Source organism: Microcaecilia unicolor, chromosome 6, assembly GCF_901765095.1.
Source record: "Microcaecilia unicolor chromosome 6, aMicUni1.1, whole genome shotgun sequence".
Lineage (NCBI taxonomy): Eukaryota > Metazoa > Chordata > Amphibia > Gymnophiona > Siphonopidae > Microcaecilia > Microcaecilia unicolor.
Genome location: NC_044036.1, coordinates 312,739,040 through 312,755,661, shown reverse-complemented (window position 1 = coordinate 312,755,661; position 16,622 = coordinate 312,739,040). Strand labels below are relative to the sequence as shown.

At 47.2% G+C, this 16,622-nt stretch overlaps 1 protein-coding gene across 3 annotated transcripts in view; it reads left to right on the top strand.

The window, feature by feature from the left end:
* The window catches only part of MGAT5B (alpha-1,6-mannosylglycoprotein 6-beta-N-acetylglucosaminyltransferase B), a 316,097-nt gene that overhangs the window by 234,298 nt on the left and 65,177 nt on the right, over positions 1-16,622 (top strand). For all 3 annotated transcript variants that reach the window (XM_030208153.1, XM_030208154.1, XM_030208155.1), the window contains exons 12-14: positions 2,102-2,257; positions 5,771-5,917; positions 9,649-9,765. In XM_030208153.1, coding sequence (XP_030064013.1) covers positions 2,102-2,257; positions 5,771-5,917; positions 9,649-9,765 — 420 coding nt within the window. The remainder of the gene's footprint in view (positions 1-2,101; positions 2,258-5,770; positions 5,918-9,648; positions 9,766-16,622) is intronic.

The window sequence follows — 16,622 nt, the reverse complement described above, 5'->3', positions numbered from 1 at the left end:
GTACAGAATAGCACTTAGTCGCTTTGCTGCCACCTACAGGTATAAATGTACACTTACCTGCGGAAGTCCTGGAATTCTGTACACTTATGCACTCAAATGGCATTAACTGCAGGTGCCCAGTTATAGAATTTCCCTTAAGGGCCCTTTTACTAAAGGGTTGCCGTGCAGCAATCCAGAACTACCGCCGGTCTGGCATGGGTGCTGGCATTAGTGGAAATATTTTAATAATATTTTCGCAGGGGGTTACCTGGTGGTAATCAAGCAGCGTCGCATGCTGCCTGTTTGCTGCTGGGTTAGCGCAGGAGCCCTTACACCACCTCAGTGAGTGGTGGTAAGTACTGTCCCCAAAATGGCTGCGTGGCAAATGCGAACTTAATGCACGGCCATTTTTTTTTCGGCCTTTTTACTCACTGCAGTAAAAGGGGCCCTTGCGTGTGGCAAAAATGGCCTCCACTGTTAGTGCAGGACCCCTTTGACCACAGCTTAGTAAAAGGGCCCCATAATGTGGCCACCACTGCCAGCTTAGACATCATGCTGTGATGTTCAGCTGGCATACATCTAGCTCAGTGGTTTAATTTAGGATAGCATTTTACCTGGCTTAAATTAAACTGGGCAGTTACACTCTAAAAGCTTTCAGAGATCAGTTACAGAACCAAATAGTACCTCTTGTTTCAGGAGGCAGTGGGGATGTGGCAGTGGACTGTCCTTCATGGGATGGTCCTACGGGCCATGTAACTGGTTGGCGAAGAAAGCAGCCTGGCGGACAGACTGAGCAGGGTGATGCAACCTTACAAGTGGTCTCTCAACATGGGCATAGCCTGCAAGATCTTCCGAGTGGGGCATTCCCTTGGTGGATCTTTTTGCCACTCATCTGAACAACAAAGTCCCTCAGTTCTGTTCCAGGCTTCAGTCATACAGCAGACTAGTGTACCCTTATCCCTTATTTGTCCTGTCTGTCTGTCTTACCCTTATCCCTTATTTGTCCTGTCTGTCCTGATTTAGAGGGACTGTCTCTTCTTCATGTTCAATTGTGAAGCGCTGCATACGACTGGTAGTGCTATAGAAATGATTTGTAGTAGTAGTAGTAGTACATGGATAACTGCTTAATATCACTACTGAGGAATAAATATTCAGCTGGCAGTGGTCAGCTTTATTTGGAGGGGGGGGGGGCACACTGATGACCTTATCCCCATGTTCAGGAACCAGCACTAAATAACACTTATGGGGTCAAGTGAAATATTCAGCTCTTAACCGCTTAAGGTGAACAGCATAATGATAAGACTGCACTTTATGTGGTTCGATTTATGCAGTTACTTAACCACATAAGTGCCAACTTCGCTCCTGGACAGCCCACAGATTAGCCAGGTGTGGCTTTGGCACTAACCAGGATATTCAGCAGCATTAACCAGTGAATATCTGCAGTTAGCCCTGGCCTTTAACTCACTTTGAATATTTACATCTAAGCCCCTAATTCGTTAAAAGTCGCCAAAAATTGTTTGCGCAAATTTGGATGCGTGTCCAATTTTCCTGCATAATTTAATTGAATAACAAGCTAATTAGCACCAATAATTGGCTTTTTGACAAGCAATTAATGGCTCTAATTAAAGTTATTTGAACTTTACGTGCCTAACATTTATGTGCAATTTGAAAAGGGGGCTCAGAAATGGTCGGGTCTTGGATAAAATGAGGACATTCCTAAAATTAACCCATGTTGTTATAGAATAATGGGGATACATGCCTAATGTAGGTACATACATTTGCACCACAATTCAGTTGGTGCAAATGACTGCACCTAAAGTTAGGTGTGATTCCCGTGCATAAGCGCAGTTCTATAAACTGCGCCTAAATTTAAGTGCGGCTTATAGAATAGCCCTTTTTGGTACCGATTTTTATGGCACCACATATAGAATCTAGCCTTAAGTATAAAGCCGGACACCCCAACCTGACTCCACCCAAAATCCACCGTAGCACTATCCAGCACTTCAGCAGATCTTGTTCTGTGCATTCTTATGTTTAGTATTTCAAAAAGGGATAAAACTGCTTTTGACTGTGTGAAATATACAAGTTTCTGGATCGTATTGCTCCCATTTTATTTTACCAGGGTAAAGAGAAGTTCCTGGCAATCCTCAACAAGCACATGGAGATTCACGGAACGGTTTATTATGAGAGTCAAAGACCACCTGAGGTGCCACCCTTCGTCAAGAACCACGGCCTCCTGCCACAGCAGGAACTCCAGCAACTGCTGAAGAAAGCCAAGGTATCACGTTAGGCGTCACAGAGCTTGGCAAATGGGAAGAACCTCCACATAGAGAGTACAACCAAACCAAAGTGGAGGCTGGCCAACCAGACAGTCCAACACAGGAAATAGTGCTTAAGGGATGACATTTAGCTGACGCCTTCGGGTAACGCTGTGTGTTTGTATTTCCCCCCAATAGAGTTCTTCAGGAATTTTTTATTATTTATTTCCTGCCTGAACATCGCTGTGAACCCTGAAGCAGGCGTTTTATAGCACCGAAACACGGACCATGTTGGGTTCTTTTATACAAGCAGCGAATAAAGCATCCCTTAAGCACTGTTTCCTGTGTTAGAGTGTCTGTTGGCCAGCCTCTACTTCAGTGGCGTTCCTAGGGGGGGGGGGCGGTGGGTGTGGTCTGCCCCGGGTGCATGCCGCCGGAGGGGGTGCCACGCGCGCCTGTCCTTCGTTCGTTCCATGCTCCCTCTGCCCCGGAACAGGTTACTTCCTGTTCTGGGGCAGAGGGAGCATGGAACGAACAAAGGACAGGCGCGCGCGGCAGCCCCTCCAGCGGCATGCACCCAGGGGGGGTTCTTTCACGGGGGGGGTGTCCTTTCGCTGGGGGGGGGGGTGTCACGCTGCATCCGGGGGGGCGGGGCGCATCAGTGATCCGCCCCGGGTGTCAGCCCCCCTAGGAACGCCACTGCTCTACTTTGGTTTGGTTGTAGTCCATGGTACAACTGCTTCACTGGCACCAGGGATAAGGCTTAAGAATTGGACAAACATGCCATTTGAGCATCTTTGAGCAGGTGCCATTCTTTTACTCAAGTTTTTGCCTGGACATTGGCACATACTAAATGCTGCACGTCCTGTTTGGTACCTATAGGCCATATGACACCTCGTGCATGTTAATGTCTGTTAGTGCACACTAAGCTTTAGTATAAGGTCCTCTTACTGCATTACTTGATTCTTCCTGGATGCCCAGTTTTGTAAAATCTGACACTTAGGGGAAAATTCTTTTCATAGCGCCGAAAATTAGGTGCCGAAAAGATTCTAACTGAGCTCCTTTTCTATAAAAGGTGCCCGGCCTTTATACAATACTGGCAGAGCACACAGGCCACGCCTAACTTTGGACACCAGACTCATGCTTAATATAAACACTATTATATAACCTGGTGCTTAACTTTTGGAAACACCTATGACCTGCTTATGGTCCTATATGATAGGGAGTGGGAAGTGGACCAGTGACTCCAGGGAAACAGGACTATGGTGATAAAGAATTTTATTCACAGACTCGACACAGTACCGTGTTTCGGCCACAGGCCTGCCTCAGGAGTCTCGATCAATCCTTGAAGCTTGTATGTAATATCGGGTAGTCTTGATAAAGACTATAACCATATAATTCGGGTAATGTAGCGTCACTCTCTGGTGTACAAAAGAGTCTGTGAATAAAATTCTTTTACCACCATAGTCCTGTTTCCCTGGAGTCATTGGTCCACTTCCCACTCCCTATCATATAGTTTTGTTTTTTCGTGGGTACTTATGCCCCCTCTGGCCGCATCCCCTTTCGGGTTGTGCATGGGAAAGTTAGCGCCAAGTTATAGAATAGTGTGTAGGGGATATCCTCGGACAACTTCAATCAAGTACCAATTAGCACAAATTGGTGCCCATTTCCTCATTAAGTCGTGTGGATCTTGGATCCGTGTGCAAATTCCGGCACCCGACTTTGGGTGACCTATATAGAATCAGGGGTTTAACACATGTAAAGTAACAATTCTTACATGTGTAGGTTGTGAAATCAGCACTTATATGCTCAAACTCTTGAGTGATGCAAGTCTTTTTTTTGGATGTGCTCCTTTCTGAAATGGTTGTCCCAGAGCCGTAGCGAGGGGAGCTGACACCCGGGGCGGGTCACCGCTGTGCACCCCCCCCCCCCCCCGGGTGCAGCACAGCGCACCCTCCTCCTGCTGGAGCGCATCCCCCCCCCCCCGGAGCGCATACCTCCCCCCCGGAGCGCATACCTGCGGCGAGGGACGGCGGGAGGGCCGATCCGCCCCGACTGCACGTTGCTGGGGTGTGTCGGCTCCGCGCTGGTTCACTGCTCTCTCTGTCCCGGAACAGGAAGTAACCTGTTCCGGGGCAAAGAGGGCAGTGCACCAGCGCGGAGCCGACACCCCCCAGCAGCGTGCACCCGGGGCGGACCGCCCCCCCTTCCTACGCCACTGGGTTGTCCCCTCTCTATCAGCTACAATCTACATGCATATTTCTTAGTGTCGTTATGTATATTTTTCAAAAGACTCTGGCCCTGATATTCAGACAACAGCAGGGCAACCGGTCTGCAAACTCCAAAATGGAAACACAAAAGAGCAGATCGATAAGAGAGAAATATTAATTTATTAAATAACAAAAATATTCAGAATCAGCCCGACACAGTATCGCTGTATAAAATATCTAGAAGATGTGGAGGCATATATCTTCAAAGGGTTGTGCAAAAAACCAGCATACCGGATAAGTCATAAAAGGGAGCGACGCATTTCAGAGTTGTGTGGGTGCAGGATGGACCTTGCATCACTCCCTTTTATGACTTATCCGGTATGCTGGTTTTTTGCGCAACCCTTTGAAGATATATGCTTCCAAATCTTCTAGACATTTTATACAATCATACTAATATTTCCTTGACAGTAAAGGAATATTATATAGCCCCTGACGCAGCGCTGCTGGGCGAAACACGGCCTGTGTCGGGCTGATTCTGAATATTTTTGTTATTTAATAAATTCATATTTCTCTCTTATTGACCTGATATTCAGACTGTGGGAGATAACCAGACTGTCTCCCGCGGTTGGCGCTAAACCCAGACATTCAGTGCCAGTTCGTTTCCGGTGACAGTCACTGAATATCTGGTTTAACTTTGGCCGGGCCAATTTTTAACCGGCCACGCTGATATTCAGTGCTGGCCACTTAAAGTGAGGCTGGCCAAAGTATTTCCACCTATTGTGAAATTCGGCTGCTCTCACTTTAAAACTCGGCAGATAGCCGGTTTTATCACCTGCATAACCGGCTATCTTTAAGCCGCTAAGTGGCGATATTCAGTGCCAGAGAGCCAGCTATCCGGCACTGAATACTGTCGGATAGCCGCTTAAATGCTGTTTTAGCGGCCATTTTCCTTTGAATATCGGGCGATCTGTGGCCAACCAACCTTTTGTAAAATACACAGGGAATTGTGAACATCTTGACCTGGATGTCCCGATTCCTATGAAGTGTCACTTTAAAAAAAAATTACTAAAATATAGTAGGGGAATTTCAGAAGACACTTAGAAGTAGAACTGTAAGATTTTCAAACAATGTTTTGAATCCGATTCACTAGGGAAAACATTTTCTTAAAATAGGGCACAGTAGTAAGCTTTTCCCATCACTTGTTAGGGCAGATAGATTGATCTGATAAAATTCATGTATACCAGGCCATGTCTTGCTGCTGTTTAAATGACTGGAATTCACCTTTGAGCTGGGTTTCTAATCATTTTCTGGTTCTTTATTCAGCTTTTCATCGGTTTTGGGTTTCCATATGAAGGCCCTGCTCCTCTGGAAGCAATAGCCAATGGGTGCATTTTTCTGCAGCCTCGATTTGAACCACCTCACAGCTCCCTGAATCATGACTTCTTCCGGGGAAAACCCACTTCAAGAGAGGCATGTATTCTTTCCATAAACAATGTGATGTAGAATGAGTAGAAGTGAATCGATTTTTTTCTCCTTCAAAAAGTACAAAGACTAGGGGACACTCAATGAAGCTACATGGAAATACTTTTAAAACAAATAGGGGGAAATATTTTTTCACTCGACGAATAGTTAAGCTCTGGAACTCTTTGCCAGAAAATGTAGTAACAACAGTTATTGTATCTGGGTTTAAAAAAGGTTTGGACAAGTTCCTGGAGGAAAAGTCCATAGTCTGTTATTGACATAGACATGGGGAAGTCATTGCTTGCAATGGGATTGGTAGAGTGGAATCTTGCTACTATTTGGGATTCTGTCAGGTACTTGTGACCTGGATAGGCCATTGTTGGAAGCAGGATACTGGGCTAGATGGGCCATTGGTCTGACCCAGTATGGCTATTCTTGTGTTCCTAAGTACTTTTTCATGGAGAAGTTGGTAGATTCCTGGAATACCCTCCCGCAGGAGGTGGTGGAGATGAAAACAGTGACAGAATTCAAAACTGCATTGGATAAATACAAAGGAATCCTATATGGAAAGAATGGATTCAAACAAACTTAGTGGTAATTAGAGGGCAACTCCAGTAATTGGAAAGCAAATCCAGTGCTGGGCAGACTTCTACAGTCTGTGTGCCCTGAATATGGCAAGGAAAACTCAAGATCAAGTATGCATATGTAATATTGCATCATACCTTATGCTATGAGTTTATCTTGTTGGGCAGACTGGATGGACCATACAGGTCTTTATCTACCGTCATTTGCTATGGTACTACTACTACTTATCATTTCTATAGCATTACTAGACATACGCAGCGCTGTACACTGGACATAAAAAGACAGTCCCTGTTCAACAGAGCTTACAGTCTAATTAAGACAGACAAACAGGACAAATAAGGGACAATTACTAAGGTGGGAATGATAAAACATGGGTGCTGATCAAGTGAATAGGAGTTAGGAGTTAAAAGCAGCATCAAAAAGGTGGGCTTTTAGCCTAGATTTGAAGATGGTCAGAGATGAAGCTATGTTAATAGATTACAGGGCCACTGAGAGGGGGGCAGGGGGGGCAAAATTCCCCGGGCCTCCAAGGGGGACTCGGCGCCGGGGTCAGGGAGGGAAGGCCAGAAGAGACGTGATCTGCGACTGCCGCTTTGAATGAAGGGGGCCCGGAGCCATGGAGGCAGGCTGGTGAGACCGCAGACTGCAGCGGTGGGGGGAGCGACGGGGGGCAGCAGCGGCGGGGGGGGGGGGGGGGCGGAGGCGGGCCCGGCCTTGCCCCAGGCCCCTGCTAGATTAATTAGTTCAGGTCACATTTTCCGGCATCCACACAGTCACTACCATAAGAGAGAGAGGAACAGTGAATGGAACGGGGATGTTCAGGACCATCCTGAGGACTGTGCAGGTGGGGTGACTCTGTAGAGTACAAGGGAGACGGGAGCACACAAAAATCATTCTCTGTCTATTGTCTTCCCTTCTGCGACCATAGTGTAGTTGGTGAGGTGGGGACCTAGGGGAATGTTGCACAGGACACAGTTCTATCTCAGGATGCTCCTGTTGTGTGTGCCATGTCTGCAAAGTCCCTGGTCCTGTAGCTTCTAATGACCTGCACAAAGCTCAATGTCTGAGCATAAGGCATGGTGATAAAGAAGCGCTGATTCTTACTAACTTGTGAATGCTGCTGGATTTCATATTTCCCTGAAGAGATTTGAATTGATTTGCATGGATCATTTTGGGTAATATGTTTTTGCCAATAACCTGTGATGCTAAACTCTTTGGGCTGCTGCAATAAGTTTCCGAGTCATTTTCTTGGAACAAGTCGAAGAAAGATTAGTATGAGATTTGAGTTTATTTAAAACATTTCTATATTGCCCCCCCCCCCCCCCCCAGTATTAAGAAGACCATTTAAGGGAGTGTACAATATAACAAGACACAGATAAACAAAATATCACATTAAAGAATAGAGATATAAAAATTTTAAACATTTAGCTCAGTGCTTCCCTGCCCTTTGCTGGAGGCACATCTGACCAGTCTGGCTTGTAGAACAGCCACGTGAATGAGAAAGAGAACCAGTTTATTCATGAGATGTATTTATATACATCAGATTTGCATAAACTGGTTCTCTATCTTATGCATTATCATTTTATCCCATCATTTCAACCATTTTTCTGAGGTTCCAGGTTCCCTTTGTCATAGCCGCCGAGAGGGGGGGCAGGGGGGACAAAATTCCCTGGGCCTGGGCTTCCAAGGGGGGCCCAGTGCCGCAGTCCCACTCACCCTCCATCGTCAATGGTCTGCCACTGGGTCAGGCCCCCTGCATTAATATCACAGCGCCTCTCACCTCCATGTGAAAGCGCTGCGGACAGCAGGGCAGCAGATCACCTCCCTTTGGGCCTCCTTCCCTCCCTGTGTCCCGCCCTCGTCTGACGTAACTTCCGCGAGGGTGGGACACAAGGAGGGAAGGAGGGCCGAAAGGGAGGTGATCTGCTGCCCTGCTGCCTGCAGTGCCTTCACACGGAGGTGAGAGGCGCTGTGATTTCATTGCAGGGAGCCCGGCCCGGTGGCGGACGGAGGGGGGAGCAGTGGCGGTGACCTCGGAGGGGGTGGAGGGGGAGCGGCGACATCGGGGGTGGATGGGGGGTGGTGGGGGCGGTGCCCCGGAGGCGGCCTTGCCTCTGGCCCGGCCCAGTCTCTCGGCGGCCCTGCCCTTTGTAAGATACAGTAGTGTTTCCCTTCAGGCACACCTAACTAGTCTGGCTTTCATGGTATTCAGAATGTTCATGAGATATATTTGTATACATCATATTTGCATATTTATTACAGATATCTGAAAAACAGACATGTTACATGTGTCCACAGAACCTCAGACAAATGGGTGAAATGAAAACCACTAGTCACAGCTGGGTCAAACACCATGAGAAAGACCAGGAACCCTGGCCTTGATCGTGTTTTCACCTATAACAGCCCTGTTTCTTTTCAGGTGATCCCTCTAGTATTTAGGGGCTGCAAGGACCAAAACCTGCCAAAACCTGCCAACCTGGCACCTCACTGCTTTATCTGGATATGCACTGACAGCCACTACCCAGATACTGCCACTAAATATCTGGAGTTTTTTTTTGCTTGTATTAGTTGGCATTAAAAACACACACACACACACACTGCCACCAGCTGAATATCAAGGTGGACAAAGTTTAATCTAGCTCAGAGTGGACAACTACATTCTTCGAGGGCCACAACCTAGTCGGGTTTTCAAGATTGCCACAATGAATTTGCATGAGATCTATTTGCATACAATGGAAGCAGTATTTGCAAATCAATCTCATGTATGTTCATTGTGGAAATCTTGAAATCCCGACTGGGTTATGGCCCTCGAAGACCATGGTTGCCCACCCCTGGTCTATTTATTCAGCAGTGCAAATAAAAAGATGTAATTCAATTAAATGTATGAATCAATTATTGCTGTTCTCTGCATCCCCGCTCCTTTTGTGTCATGTGTTTGTGATTTTGGTTCACTGGTTATGCGAAAATGAGGATTAATGAGTTGTTTGTTCAGAGAATTTTCTATTGTTCACTGCCATCATGGTTCTCCGAATGTGCAGGTTACAAATTCTGCAAATAAAATAAATCAATAACAGTCTTGAAATAACTACACGAATAGTAGTTTGTAGGTGAAGTGAATCTCCGGAGCTCAGGTGGTCTCTTGTTGTTATCTCTAGGTTTCTTCCCAGCATCCTTATGTAGAGCACTTCATAGGGGAGCCACATGCGTGGACCGTGGATTACAATAATTCAAAGCAGTTTGAAGACGCTGTCAAGGCCATTATGAGAACCAAGGTAAGGGGTAATTCTTTCGGCTGTGGTCCTGCCATTCAGGTCTGTGAAAATGGAGCAGAAGTGAGTCGGGTTCCGAACGCAGAGAGTTGTTTAGAATTTGCACAGGAGGGAAGCAGTAAGATCATGGTTATTGTTTTCCCACCCAAACCCACTTCACCTCTCCCTTCACTCTCTATCTCAGTTGATAACACCCTCATCGTCCCCGTCTCATCTGCCCGCAACCTCGGTGTCATCTTCGACTCCTCCCTATCCTTCTCTGCGCATATCCAGCAGATAGCCAAGACCTATCGCTTCTTCCTCTATAACATTAGCAAAATTCGCCCCTTCCTCTCCGAGCACACCACCCGAACTCCCATCCACTCTCTCATTACCTCTCGCCTTGACTACTGCAACCTACTCCTCACCGGCCTCCCACTTAGCCATCTATCCCCCCTTCAGTCCATTCAGAACTCTGCCGCACATCTTATCTTCCGCCTTAACCGATATACTCATATCACCCCTCTCCTCAAGTCACTTCACTGGCTTCCGATCAGATACCAAATACAGTTCAAGCTTCTCCTACTCACCTACAAATGCACTCGATCTGCAGCCCCTCCTTACCTCTCTACCCTCATCTCCCCTTACGTCCCTACCTGTAACCTCCGCTCTCAAGACAAATCCCTCCTTTCAGTACCCTTCTCCACCACCGCCAACTCTAGGCTTCACCCCTTCTGCCTCGCCTCTCCCCATGCTTGGAACAAACTCCCCGAGCCCATACGCCGGGCCCCCTCCCTACCCATCTTCAAATCATTGCTCAAAGCCCACCTCTTCAATGTCGCCTTCGGCACCTAATCACTACATCTCTTCTCAGGAAATCTCATATACCCCAACTTGACATTTCGTCCTTTAGATTGTAAGCTCTTCTGAGCAGGGACCGTCCTTATTCGTTAATTTGTACAGCGCTGCGTAACCCTAGTAGTGCTCTAGAAATGTTAAGTAGTAGTTGTAGTAGTAGAAGTGAGTCGGGTTCCGAACGCAGAGAGTTGTTTAGAATTTGCACAGGAGGGAAGCAGTAGGATCATGGTTATTAAATTAATTCTACTAATAATAATGGAAGTGAAAATCACATTCTCTTTGCACAGAACTGTTTTTGCACATAAAAGAAACTAGTTTATTATCCAGATCACTTTGTAAGGGACTTTACTGAATCTGGCCCTATGTGTGTAAATGTGCAGATTGTTTAGAATCTGCACAGAAAGGAAGCAGTATGATCATGGTTATTAAATTAATTCTACTACTATATATTCTCTTTGCACGGAAATATTTTTGCGCAAAAAAAATTTAGTTTATTGTCAGGATCATTTTGTAAGGGAGTTTAGCAAGTAGAACAGGGTTTTGCCCAGGAGTATACCAGCATACAAAGCAAGTCAGTTATGCGTTATCCCCTGGATTCTATATATGATGCTAAAAATTTGTGCACGGATCGAAGACACATGCAGAAATTAATTAGCAAACAAGCCATTAACCAGTAATAAATTGATGTTAAGAACTTATTGCAGTTAATTGGCAATAATTGATTTTGCGCACACATCTTCCAAAGCACTATTCTGTAACCCTGCATGCCTAAATCCCCTAGCATGCAAGTCAAAAGGGGATATGAAAGGGGTGTGGAAGGGGTACTCCAAACATTTGCGCATGGAGTGTAGAATGCAGTGTTTCGGTGGTAAAACCACCTGTTTCAGGGGTCACAATGCAACTTGCCAAGGTAAAGTTAAAAAAATAGGGAAATCTGGTGCAAAACACTAGCACAGCCAAGTAAATCTTGTAGTGTCGGACAGACACAGAAGCGCCTGACAAACAAACAGCGTCCGTCTGACATTACAGACAGATTTACTTGGCTGTGCTAGTGTTTTGCACCAGATTTCCCTGTTTTTTTAACCTTACCTTGGCAAGTTGCATTGTGATCCCTGAAGCAGGTGGTTTTACTGCCGAAACACGTACCGTGTTGGGTCGAGTTACTGGTGCTTCGAATAAAGGACTCTTTGACTTCATCCCGTTGGCTGGTTGTGTTTTGTGGCATCCTCTATTCTTGCTTTGGACCTTGGACTACACGTAGAGATTTCTACCTAGTTTGTGTTTTGGGCTTTGTTATAGAATGCCATCATTCCCGTGCCCAAATGCCAAGAGTTGGAGGCTGGCATTTTCATCAGATTTCAGCAGGCGTAAATACCCGCACCCGAATTTGGGTGTAGGAATGGGGTCTATGCACTAGTCTCTCAAAAAGCACTCTTCATAGAATAGCACTCTGTGCTATTTTTTCCAGCGCCCAAATTTGGCCCTATGTGTGTAAATGTGCAGATTGTTGACATTAATGTGCACATATCCAAACATTTCCACATAAATGTTATTCGGTGAAACACGTTTCGAAAGTGCCAAACCCCTCTGAGAAAAACTGCACTGGCTCCCAATCAAGGAGCGTCTCACCTTCAAAATCTGCACCTTGGTCCATAAGATTATCTACAATGAAGCCCCAGGATATATGGTCAACCTGATAGATCTACCAGCCAGATACAGAACCAGATCATCATGTACCTACTTGAATCTCCACTACCCAAGCTGCAAAGGACTCAGATACAAATTAACCTATGCATCCAACTTCTCCTACATAGGTACACAATTGTGGAATGCACTGCCAAAGACTGTGAAAACAATTTTCGACCATCTAAACTTCAGGTGATCATTAAAAACCTACCTGTTCAGAAAGGCATTCTCCACCGACCTAACTTAGGTGCCTCAACTTTGCAACACAGCAAAACCATAGATTGTATTGGACACTATATATTCCTTCCTATCTTCGATCCCTATGTACCTGAATATACCAACCTTACCCAACCCTAATATCAAATTGTATTTGTTTCCCATACCGGACTTGGCGATTGCCTTTACGGTATTATGTAAGCCACATTGAGCCTTCAAATAGGTGGGAAAATGTGGGATACATATGCAGCAGCCCCATTTTGAGCCATGTGTCAGGCAGACTAAATGACCTCCCCCAAAACCCACTGTACCCACATGTAGGTGCCCCCCTTCACCCCTAAGGGCTATGGTAGTGGTGTACGGTTGTGGGTAGTGGGTTTTGGGGGGGATTTGGGGGGTCAGCACCCAAGGTAAGGGAGGTATGCATCTGGGAGCAATTTTTGAAGTCCACTGCAGTGCCCCCTAGGGTGCCCAGTTGGGGTCCTGGCATGTGAGGGGGACCAATGCACTACAAATGCTGGCCCCTCCCTCGACCAAATGCCTTGGATTTGGCTGGGTTTGAGATGGCCGGCCTTGGTTTCCATTATTGGCGAAAACCGAAGCCGGCCATCTCAAATCCGGCCATCTCTGACATTGGTCAAAGGGCACCGGACGAGGGATGCTGTGGGATTGTCAATGGGCCACATCAGGCTTCATGTGACTTTCATTAATTGATCAGTAAATGCTCCATCAACCAATATATTACAGAACATCCATTGATTGACCCCTGAGGAAGGCTGATACAGCCGAAACACGGACCGTGTTGGGTCCTAATAAAGGCTTTTCTGGAGCATCTTACCCTTGAGTGTGGTGACTGATCTCTTGACATTGGGCCCTCTCCACCCTTTTTTTTTCTGTTGTGTTCGATTGCTGTGGAGAGTGTGAACCCCATTCTGTTTTTCAGTATTCTCCTGAGTGCCATTCTGTAAAAGTGCACCTAAGTGGCATAATGCCATACGCAAGAGAACGTACACGGGGTGGAGCGTAGGTGGGACACTTCCATGCATCCATGACACATATAGGTGCTTATAGTTACACCAGCGCTCGGACTGGTATAACTGCAGATGCGTAAATGTTAGGCATGCTAGTAATGGAAAACGCTAGTAAATCTGTAACAGGACTTGAGTGCCCAGGTGCCATTATAGAATAGGTTCTCATGGTGCGTCATTGGGGCACCTAAATGGAGGTGCCCAGTTATAGAACTGCCCCCATAGCACCTGCTTTAAACTACACATGCATGGATGTTCCTGTGGATGTGGATGCTTATGTGTTTGTATGCATAGTAAAGAGATTTTTGGACCAATATTCAAAGCGAAATGCAAGCAATTTTTCTAATAACTCAGTACAGAAACTTCTAAATTAGATGCACTGCAGTCATCCTTGATGGGTGTGTAGGATATGGTGAGGTGCTGTAATTATGTGAACTCTGATTTAAATCAACAGAATGGTGGGGAATGAGAAGGACACTAGGCCGTCAACATCCCACAGAAGTTATCCGAATATGACTGATATTCAGTGCCGTAGTCAGACAGCTAACTGGGCATAGTTAGGACCTGGGGCGTAGCCACGGGCGGGCCCGGGTGGGCCTGGGCCCACCCAATTTTGGGTCAGGCCCGCCCAGCAGCAAAGTTCCTGACGGCGATTCCAGTCGCAGGTTCCGCTCGCAGTCACAGCGATTCCCACACGCTGCCTGCCAGTGCCGGCTGCCGCTCAATCTCCTTGCGCTACTAAGCGCTAACCTGGAAGTCTCTCCTCTGCAGGAGAGACTTCCGGGTTAGCGTTTAGTAGTGCAAGGAGATTGTTGAGTGGCAGCTGGCAGGCAGCGTGTGGGAATCGCTGCGAATGCGAGCGGAACCTGCGATTAGAATCGCCGTCAGGAACACTGCTGCTGTGCGAGCCTGCAAGGAGGGTGAGATGCTGCAGCTGCACGGGGGGGAGGGATGATGGGGGAAAGATGTCGCATGGGGGAGGGAAGATGGGGGACACAGCAGCTGCACAGGGGGAAGGGAAGATGGAAAGATGAGGCTTGGTTGGTGGGTGAGGGAGATGCACGGGGAAAAAGGGAGAGATGCAGCAAAGAGGTGGAGGGGTGAGGAAGGGAGAAGTCTTGGCTGTGTATGAGGTGGAGGGGAGGGACACATGCTGCATACAGAGGGGATAGGTGGGGAGGGGGAGAAATGGTAGGCATAGGGGTGGAGAGGAGGGAGAAATGGTGGGTATAGTGGTGGAGGGAGGGCGGAGCAGAGAAAATGTTGTGCCCACTGGGCTCAGGCCCACCCAAAACTGGCTGTCTGGCTAGGCCACTGGTTAGGACTGTATTATATGCAGTCCAACATGCCTAGATAGCTATCCAGACACTGGTGTTGAATGTCCGTGATGCTCAGATAACTTCCAGGTCGGCCCCGACTCTGCCTTCAGACTGGTGGGGTGGTCTGCCTGCATATTCAGCAGCACTATCTGGGTATGTGTCGCTGAGTATCCAGATTTATGCCAGACAGTGCAATTTAATCAGAGAGGAGCCTCTAAATCATTTTGAACATAAGCGTTGCCGAAGGTCCATCAAGTCCAGTATCTTGTTTCCAGCAGTGGCCAATCCAGGTCACAAGTACCTGGCAAGGTCCCAGAACAGCAATCCTGGAATAATAGTTTATGGACTTTTCTTTTAGGAAATTATCCAAACTAGTAAATGGGCCCCTAAGTTTATTGCTGTGGCAATGGAAGGTGAATCCACTTGCTCAAGGTCACAACGAACCACAGTGGGGCTAGTAGCGCTTTAGAAATGTTAAGTAGTAGTAGTAGTAAGTAGAATTTGAACCCTGGCTTTGCTGGTTCGCATCCCCTTGTTCTAACTATCAAGCTATTCTTCTATTTGGCACCCTACTGATCCAAGTATTGCAGGCTTGGGAGGGGAACAGCCTCCCAATGGAGGTGGTAGAAATAAGGCCAGTGCCAGAATTCAAGAAAGCTTGGGACCAGCAGCAAGAAGGAATTGTAGCAGGGACATAGCCAAATACCCAATTTAGGGCAGGTTTGAGCCCCAAGTTGGTGGGCATGTGGACTCCACCCTTGCCCCCAGGCGATCTAGCATCTCTTAACTTCACTTCCCCAACTCCTCTTCCTCCCCTACTTTTTAAATCCTTCAGTGCTCGGCTGGCAGCAAGCAGCAACTCATACCAGGTTCTCAGGCCAGCCCTGAGCCTTCCTTCTGACACAACTTCCTGGTCTCATGAACAGGAAATTGCAACAGGGGGAAGGCTCAGAGCTGGCCCAAGCAGCCAGTATGAGTCGTTGCTCACTGCTGGCCCAGCACTGAAGGTACTGAGGGGTTGGGGGAGTGAAGTTGAGAGACGTCGGATCACCGTGAGGCTTCTTCAGCTGGCATGGCTTGGGGGATCCCTTCCAGCCGTAAATCAGCTGTGCTGCTGCTGGGTGGACCTGTGCACACCTGTGCTCACCCATAGCTGTGTCGATGGGTTGCAGAGTGGGGCGGGCGTGGAGCGAGGAAGGGGACAGTGATACCGCACTAGTCAGGGGACACCAATGCAGCGCAGCACCGCACCGGGGGGGGGGGGGTAGGGTAAAGACGGCAGCACCACACAAGACGGGGGGGGGGATGTCCATGGCAGCACCCCATCACTACCTGCTCCCGGGGTGGTCCGCCCCCACCACCCCGCCCTCAGTACGCCACTGGTAGAGACTGAGTGGCTGTTGATTTGGATGGGAAGAGTGGCTAGGCCGCTTGGCATTTTACTCCTTTCAATTTTTTTTCTATTTTGATGAGAACATCATAAGCATAGCTAAGTGTTGCAAAAGAAACAAATTAGTCAGTAGCCGCAGCTACAGTACAATATTTGCCTCTGGGACGTGTTAGAAGCGTTTCTGTTAAGCATTACAGCACTTATAACCCTTGCATTATTCTGACAGCCCACGAGAAGTAATTCTGAGGTTGTCAGAGGTCAGTGCTTGTTGAAGAAAGAGGCAGATAATGAAAGCAATAGCTTCTGTTAATTTCCTAGCTAACAGCTGTGAGAGCATTTCCGTTGGGAGAGTAATAGAGTGATAATAGGGTCATCTGTATTAGC